Source organism: Orbicella faveolata, unplaced genomic scaffold (assembly GCF_042242905.1).
Source record: "Orbicella faveolata isolate gen_17 unplaced genomic scaffold, um_ofav_v1 contig_36, whole genome shotgun sequence".
Taxonomy (NCBI): Eukaryota; Metazoa; Cnidaria; class Anthozoa; order Scleractinia; family Merulinidae; genus Orbicella; species Orbicella faveolata.
In genome coordinates, this window is record NW_028301565.1 from 4,141,206 (window position 1) to 4,162,365 (window position 21,160).

General features: G+C 40.3%; 1 protein-coding gene across 1 annotated transcript; it reads right to left on the reverse strand.

Moving 5' to 3' along the window:
* Positions 1 to 6: 6 nt before the first annotated feature.
* On the reverse strand, positions 7 to 17,271 carry LOC110053399 (uncharacterized). Its single transcript, XM_089275306.1, has 3 exons — positions 16,603 to 17,271; positions 3,073 to 5,449; positions 7 to 2,252 (listed from the first exon to the last, which is right to left on the reverse strand). Exons 1-3 carry the CDS (start codon positions 16,793 to 16,795, stop codon positions 2,084 to 2,086), a joined length of 2,739 nt encoding a protein of 912 aa, XP_089131432.1. The 5' UTR covers positions 16,796 to 17,271; the 3' UTR covers positions 7 to 2,083.
* Between the last annotated feature and the right edge of the window lie 3,889 nt (positions 17,272 to 21,160).

Sequence of the window (21,160 nt, forward strand, 5' to 3'; positions counted from 1 at the left end):
GCGCAATGGGGGTCATACAAACTGAACTTTATTTTTCCTAGTAATACAGTGTCTATGTACATTCTTGTAAAGTAAATTTGATATTAACTGGTTTACATGTTTGCCATGTGGAAGCCCGAGGTGGAAAACCATTTGTTAGTATGTGTTTTTAAAGAGACTCAAAGAGCTAGTTATAGCTGCATCTTAATCAGGGAGACTGTCCCAAAGAAAAGCTCTATTGTATGAAAAGCTACATGTTAAACATTCAGTCGGCATATAGGTAAGACTAGTTTATGCGCGGCGTCGCAGAGGTCGAAGAACGCCAATCTCTCGGTGAACATACAATCCTGACCAAAAGTCCTTGGGACACTTGACAAAACGACAAGTGGTGACGCATTATTTTGAAGTGGGAAGTCACGATTTAATTTGCCGAACCTCTCTTCTCCCCCCCTCCCCCCGCCCTCCCTCAAAAAAAAACAACAATAAACAATGTTGGAATAGTGGGTCTACTTTGGATGAATCGACATCAACATTGTGTTGGGGGTGGGGAGGGGGAGGTGGGCAGAAAGATCATATGTTGGCAAAAGTGTAACGTGTCCCAAGGCATTTGACTAGGGTTGTATATACCTCTCTGAACGAGGAGAAACTTTAAAATGCAGATAGTTCCACTACTGGAAATTAACGAATTACTTTCATTAGAGAGATTTTACTCGAGGAATAGCTATATTAGACGCTAATTCCATTGTTGACATTTTCTTAGTTTTGACTAGCACCAAATGTTTTACGGCTTAACTGAAATCACTATTCCTAGCTACATAATTTGGAATAAAACAAATAGACATGCCTACAACGAGTTCGTTAGAACTTGGAAATCTGTTTCTCTCATTGTGTTCAGATAATAGAATGTTTCTGTCGAGGAACTATCGGCTGATAGTTGCCCCGCGGAAATTTGATGCTCTCAAAACAAATATTTGCCCGAGAAGGGAAGCTTCGAGGAAGAACATACTATGAACCTCTATTAACCTCTATTAACCTCTATTAACCCCTATTAAAACGAACCTCTATTAAGCGGCCACCCGTTCGCGGCCAGTTATCAAAGTCCCGAAATCATTGTCAGTAAAATACTGTAAATAAAACCCCTATTAACCGGCCACTTCTATTAAGCGGCCGCGGCCACCTTTTGGTCGTACCCATGCGGGTTTTCCTATTGTCTTTACCGCTATTAAACGGCCGTCCAAAACGTAATACCTCTTTTTGGAGAAGGCGATCCAATTTCCCCGAAGGTGGCCGCTTAATAGGGGCTCGGCTGTAGTTTAAAGAACATCAAATTTCTACTGAAGAAGCAACTATCTGACCAATAGTTCCAAGACATAAACACTCTATTGTCTTCTTTGTTCACCACTAAATTTTCTTCTGCGTGCCAGTTCAAAAGTCATATTGAATTATTTTCAACTTCTCTAAATGAAAAGCGTGAAAGCCAAATGTAGAATTTGAAAACGAAAACAGACAAAAAGCCATTAAATGCAGATCAATCAATCTTTCAATTTTTTTTTTTTTTTTTTTTTTGCTTCTACAAGCCCGCTTTTTTATAGAAAAGTTTTCGCGTAGGGTACTCTCCATCCGGGTATTTTCCTCGGACGGAACTAAGGGCAGACGGTGTTTCTCCGCTGATGAACATAATCGCGTCACGTGATCAATTTTAACGAATAAGAATCGGAGAAAATTTAGTGGTGACATTTTACTCGCAGAAATTTCTTGGTGTCGCAGAAACTGAACTGAACAATTGACTCGAATTATTTCAAGGCCAATCTCTGAAACTCGCAAAGCGCTGATTTCCAATTAAAATTAAGAATGTAATATATATATGGGTTGCTGATCAAGCGTGAGGTCGAGAGGCCTGAAGTTTGGCCAAGTTCTTTTGGGGCGGTTTTAAGGACGTAGACGGAGACGAGGTCCATTTTCACGCAAAAATAACGAGGCCAATATTCAGGCATCTTGATGGAACAAGCTTGCTCAACAAAGGATTCATTATATGGGGCACGGCAGCTTTGGAAATATTTTTTCTTGCTTGATACAATGATTAATCCCTGTACGGTTTGCCGTCTTATTCATCTTGTAGCGTCAGCAACAGAGTTCTAAAATATTCGTCTAACAGGGACAGATGGTTGAGGATGTTCGCCGCTCCAAAGGTGTGCGACGCAAGTTCGAAGGTCTCAAATGCGTCTTCCGTCCTCGCTTCTTCAATAATCTTGTGCAACTCTTTTAGTGAGTTTCTGTAGAGAAACGAAAAAGAAACTAATCAGTGTTTACCGTATGTAACTTTCCTGGAATGTTCTCATACCCCCTAGTTGTTCTCCTTGGTGGGAAGTTTTACCAGCCACTGACCGAGGAAACTGAAGGGTCTAGTCTTAGAACGAAAATTTGTTTGAAGCGAACTCTCCCCCAGGGTCTTCCAGGCTCTCCCTTCGAATTCAAGACGGCGCATGATTTAGAAAAGTCGCTATCTTGGATTGAACGCCGAGGCTGGGTTGTTAATGCTAGCTTACCATCTAAGCATTGCCCATTCTACAGACGACGGGTGATCCATAACGTATTGATGTCGCGTCCGGTTACTTAGCAATCACACTTAAATGTAAACTGTGAGTTCAGTTGAGCCAGTTCCGCTATATTGCGAAGAAAGAAAATTTTGCAATGTGCAGAATGATCTTAGGCAAAGTGAATCTTTGTCACTGGACATTAAATCTGAAGGCCGCGGAATTAATTCCCGTAATGGCCATTAGCTGGTGTTGTTCTCGATAGTTTGCCCCCTGCCAGTTGGGATTTTTAATCAGGCTATGTTCTCTTACAATATTTCTTTGAGCATTTGTTCCAATTTGTCCTGAAAAGCTTCATTGGGGGTTGGGGGAGTGGTCAATAAAATAGTTATCTCAAGCTGAAACGCTCATAGAATCATTAGAGTTCCTGACTTTTCCATATGCGATGTTCATTACGTGTTTAATTTAGTTCGCGAAGAAATGCCTGCCTCCAAAGATCTGCCGAATACTTATACTCAGAATTTCATTGGTATTTTTGGAATTGGCATGCTACACTCACCTTGTGATCTCAACATCAACAATTCGTCTTCTGAGTTTGAGCCTGCAGTCTTCGCAGTGCTTGTCTTTGCAGTCGTCATCTTTGTAAGCCTCAACTGTCTTGCGTGCTAGCGTTGTCAGCGGTAAATATTCCCTGTTCATCTTAAGTATTCCGTCAGCCAGTAGTTGTGCCTCGCTTTCACACAAGCGCGAAAGAATTGTGGGACGCGAGCGGTTGGCAGTAATGATGTTGTTCTTGTCTAAGAGGACCCTTCCAGAAGATTTAGCCTGTCGAACGTAAGAAATCATTTCGACCCGCGTCAGTGTCTCGGGCGGGTTCATCCGACGCTTTAGTTCTCCCAGGCTGATGTTAAACTTGGTTTCTTTGAAACCAGGAAGGGAAAGAAGGCCGTTCACTTGACAAACTGTATCGCTGTCGTCACGGGCTTGCACTGCACCGAGACCGTTGAAATGTTTTGCGGAAAACTCGTCTTTTTCTGGTACAGACTGCGGGAAGGCTAGGGTGTTAACCCGTCCGTTTCTGATTTGCTGAGGTTCTCTTTCAGGCAAGAAGAAACAGTCGATGAGGTTTCTTGCTGAATTTCGTTCTTCTTCTTTTTCTTCCTCGCCGTCGTCATCATCATCATCATCATCATCATCATCATCATCTTCTATTGTTTCGTCAGCTGCGTGACCGTTACCACATCTCTGATTAATTTCCTGGTCGGAATCACTCGTGTTCTCTATCTGCATCTCGTCCGAAAACGCTTCGTTTTCAACGCTTGTCGTATGCGATGGATTACGGTTGCTCGTCATGATTGTTCGCTGTCTTTCTGTTGTACTATAGGGAAGCCGCTTTTCTTTGTTATTCCTCACCGCTTTTACGATCCTATTCAGCCTTAGAATCTTGGCAACGTCTTGAGGATAGCGGCGTAGTTTATCTGGCAGTACTTCAATGTTATCAGCCTGTTCAGTTGGGCTCCTAATTCTCTCCAAAGCGCCATCATCTGGTTCACTGGCCACTTCGTCTTCATTTGCGGAGATTTCAACACCTACTTTCTCCTCAGCATTAGCGCTGCGTTCCTGGTTTTTTGGTTTGATTTTTTCATGACAGAAGATCACGTGCTGAGCGGTTTTTTCTTTTGGAAAGGTACCACTCTCTCTACTACACACGTACTGGAAATTTGCTTTTCCATTGAAATAACCCTCGTCGCTCTTTCGTCTTTGACAATTATACTCTCGGGGGCCATTATTCAAATGTCTTTTCTCACTTCGAAAAGTCGAAGAGCTGTGTGGGAGCACTCGATGGTCGGCTAGGAAGCGACTTGGTGCTTGTGGAGATTGCGATGCGAAATGTCCCTCTCCGTTAGAAGACTCCGCAGAACGAGCTTTTGTTGGAGACGATGGAGATGAGTGGTCCATTTCCCTACTGTAAATAGGGTCCAAGCAAGGTTCTGAAGCTCTTCTTCTTTCATTTACCATCCTCCCCTCTTCGACTCTCTTGCAACGCATTTCGTTATATTGCATGAAGATTGTTTGCTCTGTTTTCTGTCTTTTGGTTTGCTGCGAAAGTGGTCGCTTGCGATCTCTATACCACTGGTATGTCTTCCACACAGGCACCTCATCCTTCGGATAGACAGAGCTATTGCTAGCATTGTTCTCTGGCAAAACTGGCGAAGAGACGTTCTTCACGGGTCTGTCTGATGGTGAGCCGTTTATTCCAGACATTAGCTTTTCATGGAAACCGTTGGATTTAGCTGTGCTTCGTTCACCATTTACCAACTGTGTAACGCCCTCATTTCCGTTCAGTGATTTCACATGGCTGGTGTCGCGCTGAAACGACTGTTGTCGTTCACGAGGAGACAAATCATCATTTCTTCTGGTTGGGAAACGCTGTGTGGACATAGCAGGATCGACGCTTCTTTCCACTAATATCAAGGCTGGTTGAAACCCCTTGAAAACCTGCTTGTTGGGGTACGACCAACCATTGACAGGTGAGGTTGAACGTTGCCGTTTTTTCAGTGCCTCGAAATGTAGATTTCGTATTCTTTCATCTGGTTGGAACAAACGAGACTCAGGTCCACGCAAAGAAGGCGGAGACCTGGAGACCTCCTCGGGACGGGACACACCCTCGGTACGAGAGGAATTTTCTGCATGGTGCGCACTTTCGGAACGGGACGTATGGTTTAAATATTCTTTTCTCATTTTCTGCGGTGATGATCTTCCACGGGGCTCGTAAAATGAATTATCCTTAGGCGATTTCACTTCGTTGTCTTCACTCGGGGATGAAGAACGCTGAGGTTTGTCGCAATTATAGTCATTGTTACATGGAATATCATCGACCGCCTCTTGCTTTACAACCACGGAACAAGCATCCTGTTGCGACCGAGGACCATTCCCTGAAAGCCAAAAACAGAATACAGATAAAATGAGTACACTTAAGAGCCAGTGCCCATAATTATGGACCAAACAACGGCACAAGTCGAAAAATCGATTTTGCTCATTTTTTGCCCATAGATTGGCCCTAGCTAGTAAACAAACGGACCATAGTTAGTTTCTGCTAATGCAGCTTTTTTGGGGAGAAATTTGCGAAAAACGATTTTTTTCCGATTAGGCTCGAAATCTACTTCCGGTTTTGCTGAATTTTCCGAATATTTGATTGCTTCGCGCTCCGCAGAACAGCTACTTGAGAATCTTTCAATGGTCTTTACATTCAGCTCAGGTCTTCATGGTATGACTGAGCGAAAAATAAAATAAATCGAGGCTTCGTTTCAGCCTGAAACGAGATCGAACACGAACGGAAAATATTACGATGTGTTTCAAACGAATTATAGCACTAAAATATCGCCATATTTTTCTATGGGCTATAACTTTAAATGCCATAAAAACACTTTATACGGGTTAACTGTACACCCACCTGTTTGAAAATCAAAAAATATCTCTGGGCAAATGGTTTTAAGTCGCCCGCCTTGGCCTGTGCTTCTCATGAATTTTTCCCTGAACCGCCGTGAGAATGTAAACAATTGCGTGACTCTGGCGGTCACCCTGAATACATAATTCGTTTCCAACAAACCGCAGATGGCTATCTTAGAACATTTGGGTGAAAAAAGAAAAACATAATGGACCACTTTTAACTTTTATATTTTGAAAGTCATCGCTTTGGAAATTTCGTTAATTAAAAACGCCAATTAAAAGCAATTTACTCGGAGTTCGGGTGTTACTGCTATGTCGTTTTAGGCTGTCGTTCTTTCTCTGATCATTTTAATTACAAGAACGAGTTCTAGAAAGAAAATCGTTCTAAGTTCATTTGTTAAGCGTAATGAAAAGTTGATATTGTTGGTTTGTAGCCTTACGTGATCTGAAGGAACGCTACAGTGAGTAAATTTGTATTTGTTGATTTCGACGGATCGATTTTCGTTTAAACCTTTTTATTTGTGCCAGCACATTTAGTGCTTTTTCTCCTGCTAAAAAGTCGGAAAAAGAAAGTAAACAAATCCTAAAAGTCATAAATAAGAGGCATCGACAGTGCGAGTGTCTCGGTAAGCTGTTAATTTGAACAATTACTGTGCTGGACGGATTGCTTTCCTGGTTACCCACGTACTATACATAGTTCATTGTGCGCGAATGTTTCTGTTTCAAACAACTGAAATGCTCAGTGCTTTTTCCTTTTTTTCTTCAGTCTTAAAACTTAAGGTTAAAGTTAGGCTAAACCCTAAACTGTTTTGGCGGCCAACCTATTTTTGGCTAATTGCTTAATCAAATTATATATATATTTCATTGAAATTCGCTCCTCTGTGACCGACTTCCGCGAACAAAACAAGATGGATGTTCGCTGTTCATTTAAGACTACAATCCTAGTCAAAAGTGTTGGGACAGTTACGGCAGATGACTTCACAGGCAGCCTCTCTTAAGACCAAAACCGCGCAAGCCCGCCTACCCCCTCCCCCTGTCAATGTTGATAAAAATCTTGAAGAAAAAAAATCCTTGACAATAGCCTCAGAATAGCCTCGTTTCAAGAGTTGTTCGCCTCCTAGAACAGTATTCTCGAACTAAAGAGACGATAAGATAGATATTCACGTCTTATTCCAATAATAGCGATTTTTCAGCAATCGCGTTTGGTTCCAACACAACTGTCTAACCACTTTCTATTGTCCCTTTTTCCTTTTTTCCCACATCCAATCTAGTCTTCAGAATAGCTTCATTTTCATGCAACATTGCTAGGGGAGAGGGGGGGTCAATTGTACTTGCTTCCATTCATCTTTTGTTCTAAAACGTTAAGGACGTAGTTGAAATTGTGGGTTTCAGCGCGCAAAAATGGGAGGTGTCCCAACAACTTATGGCCAGGATTGCAGGTTTACACTAGAGGAAATTGTTCCGGATTCGTGATGAATCCAGAATGTTTTAGTGCCGGATTGATTTTGCCATTTACACAAAAGTGGACGAAACCGAAATAAAAACCCCCCGGTTTGGTCGTGTCTCCGGAGATTTTGAATCCGGAATTTAAAGTGGGAACTTTGAATCCGAAAACTTTTGAATCCGGAGAGTTTTGTCGTGTGAACGATTTTCTCTCGAATCCAGATATTTTTCCGCCTGTGATCTTTTGAGTTTGCGGTGGAACGAAAATGGCGGATTACATGATCCAGTCGTAGTCGAGTCGTAGGCGCATTGATGGCCATTTGATGGCGGTCGCTGGGTGATTACCTCGTGCTGTTTCAGGTGTAGGTAATCACTTTTATAATGGGTAATGCCATACTCCTCAGAAACCGTGCCCAATTTATACTTTACTGCGCAGATGACGACGATGGCACGATCGAAAACCTCGACAGTTTTCGACCCTAAACCCTAAGTAAATACCTGGAGGAACCTGGCATGATGGACAACAGTACCGTGGTCAGCGAGTTGAAAGAAAACTTCAGACTGTCTCAACCTAGCCATAGCCTTATTTTCGGAGGCATTTTGTTTCTCGTTGTCGAGGCAACAAACTGCTTGTTAACCATTCCATCATGAATGTTCCCGGAGTTATCGTCGTGTATAAACGATTAAGAATCCGAATATCCTTTCACTGTAAACCCCTACTAATCCGAATACTCTAAAATTGATGAATTCGGGAACTCCTTTATTGTAAACCTAGTCCTAGATCGACCACTGTAATGTTTATTTGTCTACCAGTGTTTTGATCTGCAAATTTCAGTTAATTGATCAAACAACCAAAGTAGAAAAGATGGATTTTTTTCCCAGTATGATTGAAACTTAAACGCAATTTCTTCCTCGGCTAATTCAATTCAAGAAAATCCGGGTTTTCTAGCTGAGTTTGAGCATATTGTGTAGGTACAAATTTTCTACACAGCTAGAAGAGCTGAGATGCCGTCACGCAGTTAGTAGTCTATAGAAATTATGGTATTTCCACTTGACTTTATTTGTCAGTCAATGATTCAGTTGCCATAAATCATAGAGGATTGGTTAAGTGTATCTCTGAAACTGCTACTGTGTTGTAAGTTATCAGTGAAATCAATAAAATAAACAAGTGTTAAAATCATTTCCCGGAGTACTGTAGTAACGTTCTTTATCATGGATGTCGTGGGTGTCGCAATGCAAATGAAAAAACATATATATTTATACTAAGTTAAACAAAAAAAACAAAAACAAAAAACAACAAAAAAAACATTTTCCATTATTTTATCCACACAACGTTTCAAAAATTGCTTTCATCGGATTGCTGGAAACGAATATTTTACTCGAGAGTGGCTATCCGCGTCACGCAATTGCTTACATTCCAACGGCGGATTTTGGGCAAAATCTATGAGAAACACAGGCCAAGGCGGGCGACTTGAAACCATTTGCCCAGAGATATTTTTTGATATCCTAACAGGTGGGTGTATATTTAACCCGTAGAAAGTGTTTTTATGGTATTTAGAGTTATAGCCCATAGAAAAATATGGCGATGTTTTTAAGCAATAATTCTCTTGCGACATACTGTAAAATTTTGTGCTTCAGTTTTACCTCTTTTCGGGCTCAAAACTAACTTTGATTTATTTTATTTTTCGCTCAGTCATACTACCAAGACCTGAACTGAATACAAAATCCATTGAAAGATTCTCAAGTAGTTGTTCTGCGGAGCGCGAAGCAATCAAATATTCGGAAAATTCAGCAAAACCGGAGGTAGATTTTGAGCCCAGTCGGGTCGAAATCGTTTTTGACGTATTTCTACCAAAGAAAGCTGTATTAGCAGAAACTAACTATGGTCCGTTTCTATTCTTACTAGGACCTATCTATGGACAAAATACAAGCGAAATCAATTTTTCGACCTGTGCCATTGATAGGCGACTTAGGTCCATTTTTATAGGCATTCACTCTTAAAACGCCTTAAACAGAACTGAATTGTGTTTAATTTAGTAAAACCAAAACACCGGAAGTTTTCGTATCTCTGGTTTTCCGAAAGCTGTCGCGTTGGGCGCGTTCTATTTTTCTTTCGCAGCGAACACAACACTGACCATCTAACATGGCGGCTCCGACTTTTTCTTTTTTGGACGTGTTTACGGGAAACCCTCATGTCATCCCAAATGATGTAATGCCTCACACATGTCCCAAAGCATGGAGTTTTCTCCATGACACTGCGGAGGCAACAAATGTTTTAAGTGACATGAAACAAAATCGGCAATAATATATGTCTCTCGAAAACCTATGTTAACTCAGCTAAACTCAATTGTTTGTTCAGTTTTCCTTTTGTTTCGATGACAGCTCTGTAAATTGGGCGTCCCTTAGCAGGTTCATTTCCACTCTTCTGCTTACTTGTGTCATCGTGGTTTCTGTTGTTACCGACAGGTTCGTTAGATTCGATTGGTTTTTCACTTACTTTCGAGGATTCTAAAGGCTAAAGAAAGTTCAATGGTCGGCTCAGCAACTTTTCGGAGGCTATTCGGACTGTAGTTGATCGTACCTCATCATCTTGTAAAAAAGTCTTCAATCATCCCTAACAACAACAATCTTTATTTGTACTCTCTCACACTATAATACTAATTGTACCAAAATATCGATGATTAACTTTCAGGTTCCTCTTGGTGAACTTTCTTCCAGAAGCACGACGTCTTCCTTTTTGGGTTGAGCTTTCGATCGAACTCTTGGAGCTTTCAAGTGTATTTTCGTTCTTTCACGCAGACTCGGCACATATATATTCATCAAGCCACAGTTTCCAAAACGCGTTGACATGTTTCTGGCCTTTCTTTCCTGTTGGTCTTCTGATGCAAGGTATGGTACACCGGTTTTTGGGTGTATACTAATGAATTCACCAGGGGTTAATGCGAATCTAGAATTCAAATGGGCTTCCACGTACACTAATGGTCGCGAATTTACAACAGCTTAGACTTCTGTAAGGATGGTTTCCAACTGGACAATGTTAAACAGATCTTGCCAATACTTTTTCGGAGAGCAAGCGTTACAATTCCCACAAGCCGTTCATAAAAACTTCCATCCAGGGGGCCATTTCAACGATAATGCTCCATTTGATTCCTTTATTGGCTAGATAAGTTTGCACGTCAGGGCTAATGGTGGTAAATATCCATGCTTCATCAACATTGGACTTTGCTAGCATGAATTGTGAAACACTGTCAGTTATAATCTGTTTCGGCTTGCCACGCCTGTTGATAAATCTTCTTAGGCACAAAAGGAATTGCTCTGCAGACATGTCATTGATGAGTTCTAAATGGACGGCTCTGAATACTAAGCAGGTAAATAGACAGACCCACACCTCGTTCACTTTCACATTCAAGGGTCCCAGACAGTCAAGGCCTGTATATGTAAAGAGAGAAGACTCTTCTATTTTTGAGGGTGGGTATGGAGCCATCTGGGGGCATTCTGTATGGACCCCCTTGATGTCCTCTGCATTTACATCGACAGTTCAGAAGACCTTGTCTGACTGTTGGTCTTTCCTGTGTATCCAGAATTCTCTTCTGATAGTTGCATGACAACGTTTGTGATACTCCACCATGCATCAACTGAAGGCTGTTGATGGCCAAGTTAATAAAGCCTTGGTTGTTCGGTAGAAGCTTTGGGAAGGGGGTAGTTTCTGGAAGATTTTCTCTGATCACCCTGCCATGGCAATGGGGGATTCCACTTTCTATCTTAGCAAGTCTAAGTTGATTCTTCAGATTGTTTGTTGTATTGCTCTTGATTGCATTAATCTCTGATGTAAAGCTGCTTTTCTCGGGACACGTCTTTTTCACATCATCTTTGCTTGGTTTATTTCTTCGGCTTTAAGTTCTTCTTTTTCGGTGCTCTTCTTCTCCGAAGTTTTGGAATTAATTGTAAAAACCGTGCCGTCACTATAATTTTTGATCTTTGGGAGGTTTTGTAACAGATACCAATGCGTCAGTGGTAGCTTTGCCTTCACTGACGTCCTGAGTTATGGGCCGCAGGCTTCCAATAGTATGCTAACTGTCATCTTTGGTTGTATAATGTCGCTCAGTATTTTCCCGGTTTGTTATGTATCTGTGCGACTTATGTCTTGAAAGCTTTACCGTCCATTCTTGATCATCCTTCTTTTGGTCAGTCCACTATCACATCTTTAGGTAGCCTTGTCATGACCAGGGTTACGAGCATTTTTGTGTCTACATCCTTCCCTAGGGCTTGTAATGATGTGAGGTGTCATAGCTGGTACGAAAGGCTAATGTATATAGCTTGAGGAGGCAGGTAAATCCATGCGACTAGTGTGTGATGAACAATGAGGATAATCTCATAATCCAAAGCATTTTTGCAATAGTCTGATTACTTCCTGATAGTTACCATTTGTCAAGGTTAACCCTGAGATTACTTCTACTGCTTCTCCTTCAAATTTAGCTCGAAGGTAATTCATATTCTCTACTGGGCTCGGTGATTCATTGGAGGTACTGCTGAATCAAAAGAATCCCAGAATTCCAGCCACTTCAATAGCTCCCCACTAAATTTGCTGAAATCGAGCTTTGGCAATTTTACAGTGTTAAGTTTCGTACCGGGTTTTGCTGTTGCTGCGTGAAGTGTTTTCTTCCGTTTGTCCTTCTTAAGCCTCTCTACTTCAATTTGTAACTTTCCGTGTTCAATCTGGGTCTTTTGTTTCTCGATTTTCAACATCTACTCCTTCAATTCAGGTCAATATTTACTTTCACAATTCCTCGTCTGACCTTGAATTCCATTCTGTCCTCGATCATTTCCATTCTCGACGAAAGTTCCACAGCAAGTTGTGCGGCTTCTAACACAAGATCATTGTAATCCTCATTATCTTCCATCACAAAAAAAAAAAAAAAAAAAAAAAATTATCTTCCATCACTTTTTCGTACTCCCTTTCTCCGGAGGTTTTAGCGGCGTCTTCAAGTTGAGTTCGGAGACCTTGATAACACTTAAATGCTGTGGCAGCGGATCTCGTTTCTCACGTGTTTCATCTAGGAGTTGCTCAAGATCTCCATTGATAGGTCGCTGTTTGATTTCTTTTGCTGCCTCAATGTTGAGCCACATGTGTTTTCCTTGGCCCGATCAGTCTTTTAATCGCGCCCAAGTCTGCTACCATCTCTTCGTAGGTTTCGGCTAGGCTTCTGGGTAACTCGGCTAATTCGCTGCTGATGTTGTTGTCCACGACTGCGAGGAAAAAATAATTCGACTGACGTTGATGTGAACGGCTTTCAAACGAACGGTATCGCTTTCTTTCTGTCTTTTGATCTCTATTTCTCCTTCATTCCGCTCGCTCTGCTACCACGTCGGCGTTTGGGCGAGCTTTATTTTTATTACACACTGACAACAACATAGCCCGTGTACATCCGTCCCCTAGCGCACGCGACAATACCGGAAGGAATTATTGTTAGAGAACGTTTATCGACAGTTGATCAAAGCTGGCGGTGTTTCAGCCAGATTAAAGGAAAAACAATGAATATTTATACATGTATATTGTCTTTTTGTCTCGAGTTTCTTTTGCCTTTCCGCTGAAACACCGCCTTGAACTTTGATCAAGAAACACACAACCAGATCCAGGCCCCCTTGTAATCGCGCACGGTAAGAAAACCGTTGATAGAGGCTAAGGCTTCAGTTGATGTTGGAGCATCCTCCAAATCCTTAATGTAGCCTTTTGTGAGTGCATTTTGAAACTCAAGCAAGTAAAGGTTAATATTGCTCTTGAAATGTGACTACTAAAGAGCCGTAAAAGGCCTATTAAGATCTAATTATATGTCATGATCTCAAGAGGTTCTGCTGACTTGTGCGCAGTGTTGTTGAGCGATATCTCAGTTCGAGGAGTCGTCTACAGGTTCAAGTCTCCTAAAAGACGTCGTCACAAGAGAATCGCAAGCTAAGATGAAGTGAAAGAATTGGTTCTCCTAATACAAGGGGACTTTTTTTTTCTTACAATCAGCTAGATATTTCACCCCCTGTATTGTCCCTCAGGGATAATTAATATGATTCGTTACCTCTTCGCTTCTTTAATTTTAGCAAATTGCTACTATGATAAGGCATTCAATAGTGGTTGGATTCTAAATATAATGGACAAAATTTCAAATCACGTATTGCCAACTTCAACCCCTGTGTCACTTGGCTCTCGATGAAACGACGATATTTTTCAAAAGCACTGTGGTTTCCAAGGCAACTCGATCAGTTCTTCGTGACTTCAGCGGGTTAGAATTTTAGTACGTTTACTAGCATTTTCTTTTTGTCTTTTTGCGCACTGCACGGTTGAATTGAGTCAAATTGGAAAGTAAAGATCAAGAGAAATTCTTGCTGAAAATAATGATGAAAAGGACTTAGATGCTGCAGGCTGAAATGGTTATGTCTAACGTCAAGGGTTAAAAATAAGACTTTCACAATACTGTGGATTCCTGGGAGAATAAACCAACACGTAGGAAAGTTAAAGTGTCTTAGATCTTCTCAAAGATGAAGGTCTTGCCGCTTGCATCTAGAAGCTCCGGAGTCGTTACCTGAAGAAATAACTTTCCCTAAGGAATATTATCAAGAGGGAACGTTTGAGAGGAGGAAAGCTTTGATCTGTGAGCAAGTTTAGGTTCGCGTGATTTTTAGATAACAAACAAGGCCGAAGGACAGCCCGTTGCATACCATACAAAGGAGAAGCTATATTTTAACCCAACACGCAATAAAACATTGAAGTACTCCGTATTTTATCCACGAGGAAAATTAACTACTAAGGAATATTGTCTAACTTGGACAAAATTGGCGTGAAAAATGGGAGAGATTTTGGAAGACTAAATATTATGTCCTTGGGGCTAAAAGTAAGCAGTAAGATCGGAGTTGTCGTGAAAATTGATATTATTCCGCCCGCTTTTGTTAAAAAACCTAGAAATTAGTTATTAAGCTTGAAAACGCTGCAATTAAGGCACAGAGGCGTTATGCAAAGAAAAGACTCAGCTGGTGCTTTATATACATATTAAATCTTATAACGGAGTCAAAGCCGACGCGCTCGCCCGCAAGCGTCGATTTATTTTGTCAAACTTACGAGAGGGAATCAAGGTTAAAGATAGAAAACCAAACCTGTATTCAAACGAGATCTGATATTATTTAATGGCAGTCATCCGCCTCCTGAACGACAACATCGAGGAACTAAAGCAAGGAAACTAAATTTTACAAAACGTACAAAGTGTACATTAAAATGTTATGTACGAAACATGGCACGACAACTTTGACCAAAAGGGTTTTGCCTTAAAAGAGCTTACGATCAAACTATCTACTGTATTGTTACAAGAATTACGAATTTAGTACAAGCACTTGCTAATAAAAAGTATTCCGTTTCGCCTATTGCTCTTAATGTACTTGTTCTTAAGCTCTTGCCTGTGGTCGATTACATTTTGGCATTATGGTCTTACAATACACTGCATCATACAGAACGAGAAGCCCACCGTTTAAGCAGGAAGACAAAGTTTGAATGGCATATATTTAGAGCCCAACTAAAAATCTACTCGCACTGTGTGCCCGACACAATTTGGAAAAGAATCCCTCATCACAACAACTTGAATGCATATATTTGCTTATTCTCTAACGTGGTGTCTGATTAGGAATTTAGGACACAGGAAAAATATTCAAGACCACACAAGCGCGCGTGAATTATGCTCTCCGTCTCCGCGAAGAGTTTGCATATGTGCGCATGTAATCAATTTGCCGGGGTGATTGAGAGATATTCGTTTTTGTTTCCGGCCACCAGTGTTCGCTCTTAAGAGGGGCGACTGTAGGCTGGACTGTAATCATGTTGAAGTTTAGCAGCTGAAGGGAGGAAACGTTTTATTTCCGTTAAACAGCTGAGACGAGTATGGCTACATGATCTAAACAAACGCCCACGGTTTGTAATGAAATACAATTAAGGTATTGCAGAAAACTTCTTGTGGCGTTAATCTTTCTGGTACGGCAATTTCGTAAATTGTCGTGAAACTTTGCTCTCTCTATTATCAACTTGGACTGCCTCACCAAATCGCGAGTTTCAGAACTGTGGTTTGTCGATGGAAACGTAAGTTCGCCGCTAACTATTTGGGCTTTTGTCAGTGGCTTATCTTCAATAACAAACGTTACAACAAAAGAACAACGCTTTATCGTTTCTAGCTCGAACATTTCCAACGAGTGTTCTTGAGTTCAGCTATCTTTCACGTTATTTTAGGGCCAGTAGATTTAACCTACGTAGCCTATGAAAAGGCTGTGAATGACGTGGCGAGAACACGAAATGAATATCAAGTATCTATAGGGTTTTGAATTTAGCAACTTTAAGTTGCTATGTGTGTGAGCTGATGTTTTGTAGCAAAGGTGCATTGATTGGACTAAAGCAAAGTCATTTAGAGCTGTCCAAGGTAAAATATTAATGACGATTCTTCGTTGACAATTTGTCTGTTGTATGAAGCGTGACGGTCTCGATCGCCTGGAGTGAAAAATTCAGCCGTCAGTGCAGGTTGTGACAACCTCGACATAAAGACATTCATTACGACTGACAAATATTAACCCTCAACTTTACTCTGGAGGTTGCTTACCTTCTTTACCGCCATTTTCTTACGCATAAACATTGTACAGTCAAATACTTTTCAAATTACTCTCGAAGAGAAAAATAGAGTTTGTTTTATTTTGCATGTTAGAAAGGCTGTGCCCGTACATGCCGTAAGTGTTCTCGGAATTTCCACGCAAAAAATGCAGTTTTCTTCACTGCGTTGTATTTGTGCTATCCATTTTTTGGAGAGTGATTTGATTTCTGTGGATGGAATGTGCATATGCGATAACCGAAGCAGAGGTGTTTTCATGGCACAGCGAAACGCCCGAGGCTGCATCACCTCGCGTGGTATCAATAATTTTTAAGCTGGTCTGCCTTGTCAAGCTGCAATTTGACAGCATATTGTGAAACAGTTTTGACTGTTGGTGAATGAAAGTAATTCAACTGACAGACAGTTTTAACGCAACAGTTTCCTGGTATCAATGTTCAGAGTGACAGGGTCATTAGCGACGATTTAAATGTATTGGTTCTAAACAGACCTAGCGAAAGGCAAGCGAATTTCTTGCATGACATTCTCTTCTATAATGAGTTGTTTAAATACAGTAGTTAGCAGTCGGTCCTTACCTTGGGCAGAGTCTTGAAAGATCATCTGCTGTCTAGCGTGGTGGAAGTAATCAACACTTGCCAGTCTTCCGTTTTGCTGCGGGGAATCCAAGCTAAGACTGCCATGATTCTCTGAACAATACGTGGAGGGCAAGTCTCTCTCCGTCTTAATTTTAATAAGCACGTTGTCTTGGAAAGCAATTTGCGAAGCCATTGCTTCTATTTTCCTGCAAAGAAATTCTCAGCACAGCTGAGGGTGAAAGGAGATTGTTACTAGAGTTTTACGCAGTGTTCTTTGTCCACGCGGGACGTTTTCAGACCGTTTTGACAAAAGCGCTATTGAAAGTGATCTATTGTTTCACTCCCTTTTATTCAAATTTTGAGATGTCAGAAATAACAAGATGCGTATTGTGTCAGTCAGGCCTGATTATGTTAAGTTAGCCGGCAGCCCTTGTTTCAAAAGCCAGTCTGCATACTTAACCCCCCAGGAGACGAGTAATATATGTACCACGCTCACCGTGTCTCTATAGCCTCGGGGAATAAATTGATATTCAGAACGTTGTATTCGGCTGTCTGCCTATTTGAAGCAGTTAGCCTCGAAAAGGGCTCGCGTAATTTACGCGGGCTTAATAGCTGTCCCTGAGCGCGCAACACCCTGGCCAGGTAAAACTACCTCATATTTGGAGATGCCTTAAAGAAACACAGAAATGAAGTCGTAAAGCTAAGTCAGCAATATTAAACTACAACACACACATTCAGCGGGCTATAAAGCCATATCTCACTAAACTGGTGAAGCTTGAGGCCGTCCAGACACATCCGATTGAGCAGCAATTCAAAACAGTATACCCGAAACAATGCCTTTTCTACGCACGTACAATTTTGGCAGAAGCGACGAGCCATGTTACCTCGGCCTTCAGTTTTTTCGACATTCTTGAAAAGAATGATAACAAATTATGATTCAGTAACAGATTTGAATGGTTGGTATTTTTATAAGCGCGTTCCTTAAAAATACAGATAGAATTTGGTCGCTTGCACTGTCAAGCTCTGATCGAAATTAGCAACATAGTTCCTAGCAAGAATTTTCTAAAATATATACATTACATTGCGTTTTATTCAAATTAAAGCTATCTTTTATGATCTATATCCGTCGCGTCCGCTTCCGATTTTGTAGGTGCCCTCCTGAAAAAGAATTTTGAAACGTTTTAAAACTTGTGACGTACCGTGTCAAATGATTTCAAACGATCATGACTTCGTTCGAAAATCAGTAAAACGTCAACGAAAAGTTCAGGAAAGTTCTGTGTTTCAATTCATGTCATTGCATTATTAGTTGTCATTAACAGTGTGCTTTTATTTAAAACTTGCCTGGGGCTATTTTAAAACATTGAACAAACCTGCCGCTCACCAAACCGTTATACATGACAGAACAGCACCAGTTGAGTCTGAGAAACTAAAAATAATATGTTTTCCAGTTTTCGCTACGTGAAACGTTTCTTGCGGTTACTACACAAACACCACGTGAAGTGTGTTTTTTGCAGCGTGAGGCGAGAGGCAAGCATAACATCATTCAGGGCTGTGTTAAATTAAGTACGCCTTGGGGCAAAGATCTTTTTTAGAAACCTATTGACATCAAAACACGAGCTCTCTTAAGAAATCAATGGGACTCACGCCAGTGTGGCGTCAGAAACTAAATTTGGTGTCATCGAACAAGAAGGAATTTCTTTAATAGTTCAATTAAACCTCGACCACGTTTTGTATCTGACTATCTGTCGTGATTGTCGATGGTTCAGCGTGTTTCGTTGAGAAGTCGTTTTGAGAAGAAATTAAATGTGCCCCAAATTCAGTCCTTCAATAGCAAAACAGCAAAATCTCCATTGCTCTCTTGAGATAACTCTGCGCAAATATGTGCTAAGAAAAGCCGTTTTGAAGGACCTCCGATGTGGAAGTTTAGTATCCTCTCAAACCTTTTGGTCGGAGAACTCGTTTCCAGGTCTTTCTGGAGTGTGACGAGTGACGCAAACCGAGAGGCAACTGGGGAGTAAAAAAACAAAGGTGGGGGTTCACCCAAAAACACACCATTTTTTCAAACTTTTCTCTTGGTAAGATTTAATTCCAAACCATGACAAAGTATACAACTTTAGAAAGCTTAAAGACTAAAGATTATGAACAAAATATTTTAATACCCTAGAACTGTATCGTAACCTGACACCGGCTGATTAAATCTGCCACCTGCTGGGAAATACTAGGGCGTACTTGAGAAAAGATAACTCCTACAAGAATTGATCAAAATGAATAATACAAGTGAATATATGAAAGTTCATATATTTGAACTGCGGAGGATATAAAGATATGATTGATCATCGCAGTTATGCACACAGCTTAAGCAGCTGTGAAATTAAAGCCTGAAAAAAATTCAGGGCTGAACGGGATCCCGTTGAGACCTACTTTTTTTTTTTTTCAGGCTTTAATTTCACAACTGCTTAAGTTATGTGCATAACTACGATGATCAATCTTATCTTCATAAAATGAATGTTTACATTTTTTGAACGAGGACAAATATAGAGATTTTTGAAAAGTTAGAAACATATGAAACGGCGACCAGTTAAATCTTGTAGAGAAAATCAAGCGTACGTTTCAATACATAACTTCGAGCAAATGTACCGAATGGAAAGGTTCTCGGCTTAAAACACAAAACTTACTCAGAACAACAAATCCTGAAATTTCAGCTCAATTGAACAAATCCTTCGCAAAATATCTTGTTTTGAGAAAACGAACTTTGAACTTTCGGTAACAGAAATTCTCAAAATAAAGCATCAAGACCTTAAGATTCAAATTCCGATAAAAACGAATTTTTTTTAGAGAAAAAATAATTATTATTATTATTTTATTATTATCATTATCATTATCGTTATCGTTATCGTTATCGTTATCGTTATCGTTATCATTTTTATGTGCCATTTCGAGGAGCAGTGGTCGAGTAATACAGTGGCCTGTCCATCCATTTGGTTTTGATATGTAGATGACACTTTCTCCTTGTTTGACAATGAGGACAAAGCTACAAGTTTTCTACATTACGTCAACAACAGGCATCCCAATATCAAATTTACTATAGAACTCGAAGAAAACCAAGAGATCCCATTCTTAAATGTCCTCATCAAACGCCATCAAAATGCCTTTTCTACAACAGTACACCGAAAAAAGACCTTCACAGGTCTTTACACCAAGTGGGATTCTTTCACACCAAGAAAGTACAAAATCAGTCTGATACGCACCCTCACTTATCGCTGTTTTCGCATCTGTTCAACATTTTCTTCATTACAGGCTGCTCTCTCTGATCTCAAGAAAACACTGCTTCTAAATGGTTACCCGAAAGGCATAATTTCCTTCAATATGAATGGTGTCATAAACAAGCATAGGAACAGACCTTCCGAAACTGTTACCACGGTTCCCAAGAGAGATGTAATCCTTGTGCTTCCTTATTCAGGTTTCCGAAGCGAAGTTTTTAAACGCCGTCTTAAATCTTGTGTTAATAGAGTTTTTGGTTTTGTCAATCTTAGGTTGATTTTTCAGAACACTTGCCGAGTTAAGTCCTTTTTTCCTTACAAAGATCGTTTAAATCGCTCGCAAAAATCTAAAGTCGTATACAAAGCCAGCTGCTGGGATTGTGACGCTTTCTATATCGGCAAAACAAAGCGACGACTGCATGACAGAAAGGTCGAGCATTTTAAAGCCCTTGCGCAAGTGGGTCACGCTTCCGCTGTTGCTGATCACGCAATCTCCACCGGCCATAACATCAAATGGGACCATTTCGAGGTCTTAGCTAGTGGACAATGTGATTTACATTGTAAAATAAAAGAAACCTTGTTTACACGTGACTTGAAACCAACACTTAATGACAATGCTAGCAGTGAAAAGCTGTCACTTTATTAGCTATCACCTTTTGTTTTCGTTATTGTTTAGTTAGTTATCAGTACCTCGCTTTGTATTTTTAAGTTTTAAATCTTTCGTTTTTTTTGTAACCGCCACTTCTGAAGATGCGTGCTGTAGCATGCGAAACATCAAGAAAATTTTAGATTGTTGTTCCAAACCATGCGTAGTTCATGTGTTATGTTTCTTGCCGCTGTTTGCATTTTATTTCTTGTTTAATTGAAATGGCCAAAGAACAAGAGTGTTTATGATATTATTATTATGATACTACTATGATTATTATTATGTTTAATAAAATTATTATTATTACATTTATTAAAATTATTATTATCATTATCATTATCAATATCGTCATCGTCATTGTCATCGTTATTATTATTACTATTATTATTATTATTATTATTATTATTTCCAAAAGGTCTAGATAGCAGCAGACACGTAAAGATTTTAAGGAAAACGACCAATTTTTTAAGTTTAAAAGACATGTTTCGACAGAACTTCTGTCATCTTCAGTTGAATGAATGATTACAAAGCAAGTTGAATAATAAGTAGGCAAAAATGCTAATTAAGACAAATAGTAACAACAGAACGTGAAAAGGTGTAAATTAAAAGGATAATTTTAGATTTACATGGTGTAATTGCTGATTGAGGGGCC

What these genes read in the sequence shown, in the direction of transcription:
- LOC110053399 (XM_089275306.1), bottom strand. Translation starts at nt 16,795, where the DNA reads ATGGCTTCGCAAATTGCTTTCCAAGACAACGTGCTTATTAAAATTAAG. An exon ending in CTTTCAAGACTCTGCCCAAG is followed by an intron (nt 5,450 to 16,602) that starts GTAAGGACCGAC and finishes TTTGGCTTTCAG; the next exon opens with GGAATGGTCCTCGGTCGCAA. An exon ending in GTTGATGTTGAGATCACAAG is followed by an intron (nt 2,253 to 3,072) that starts GTGAGTGTAGCA and finishes GTTTCTCTACAG; the next exon opens with AAACTCACTAAAAGAGTTGC.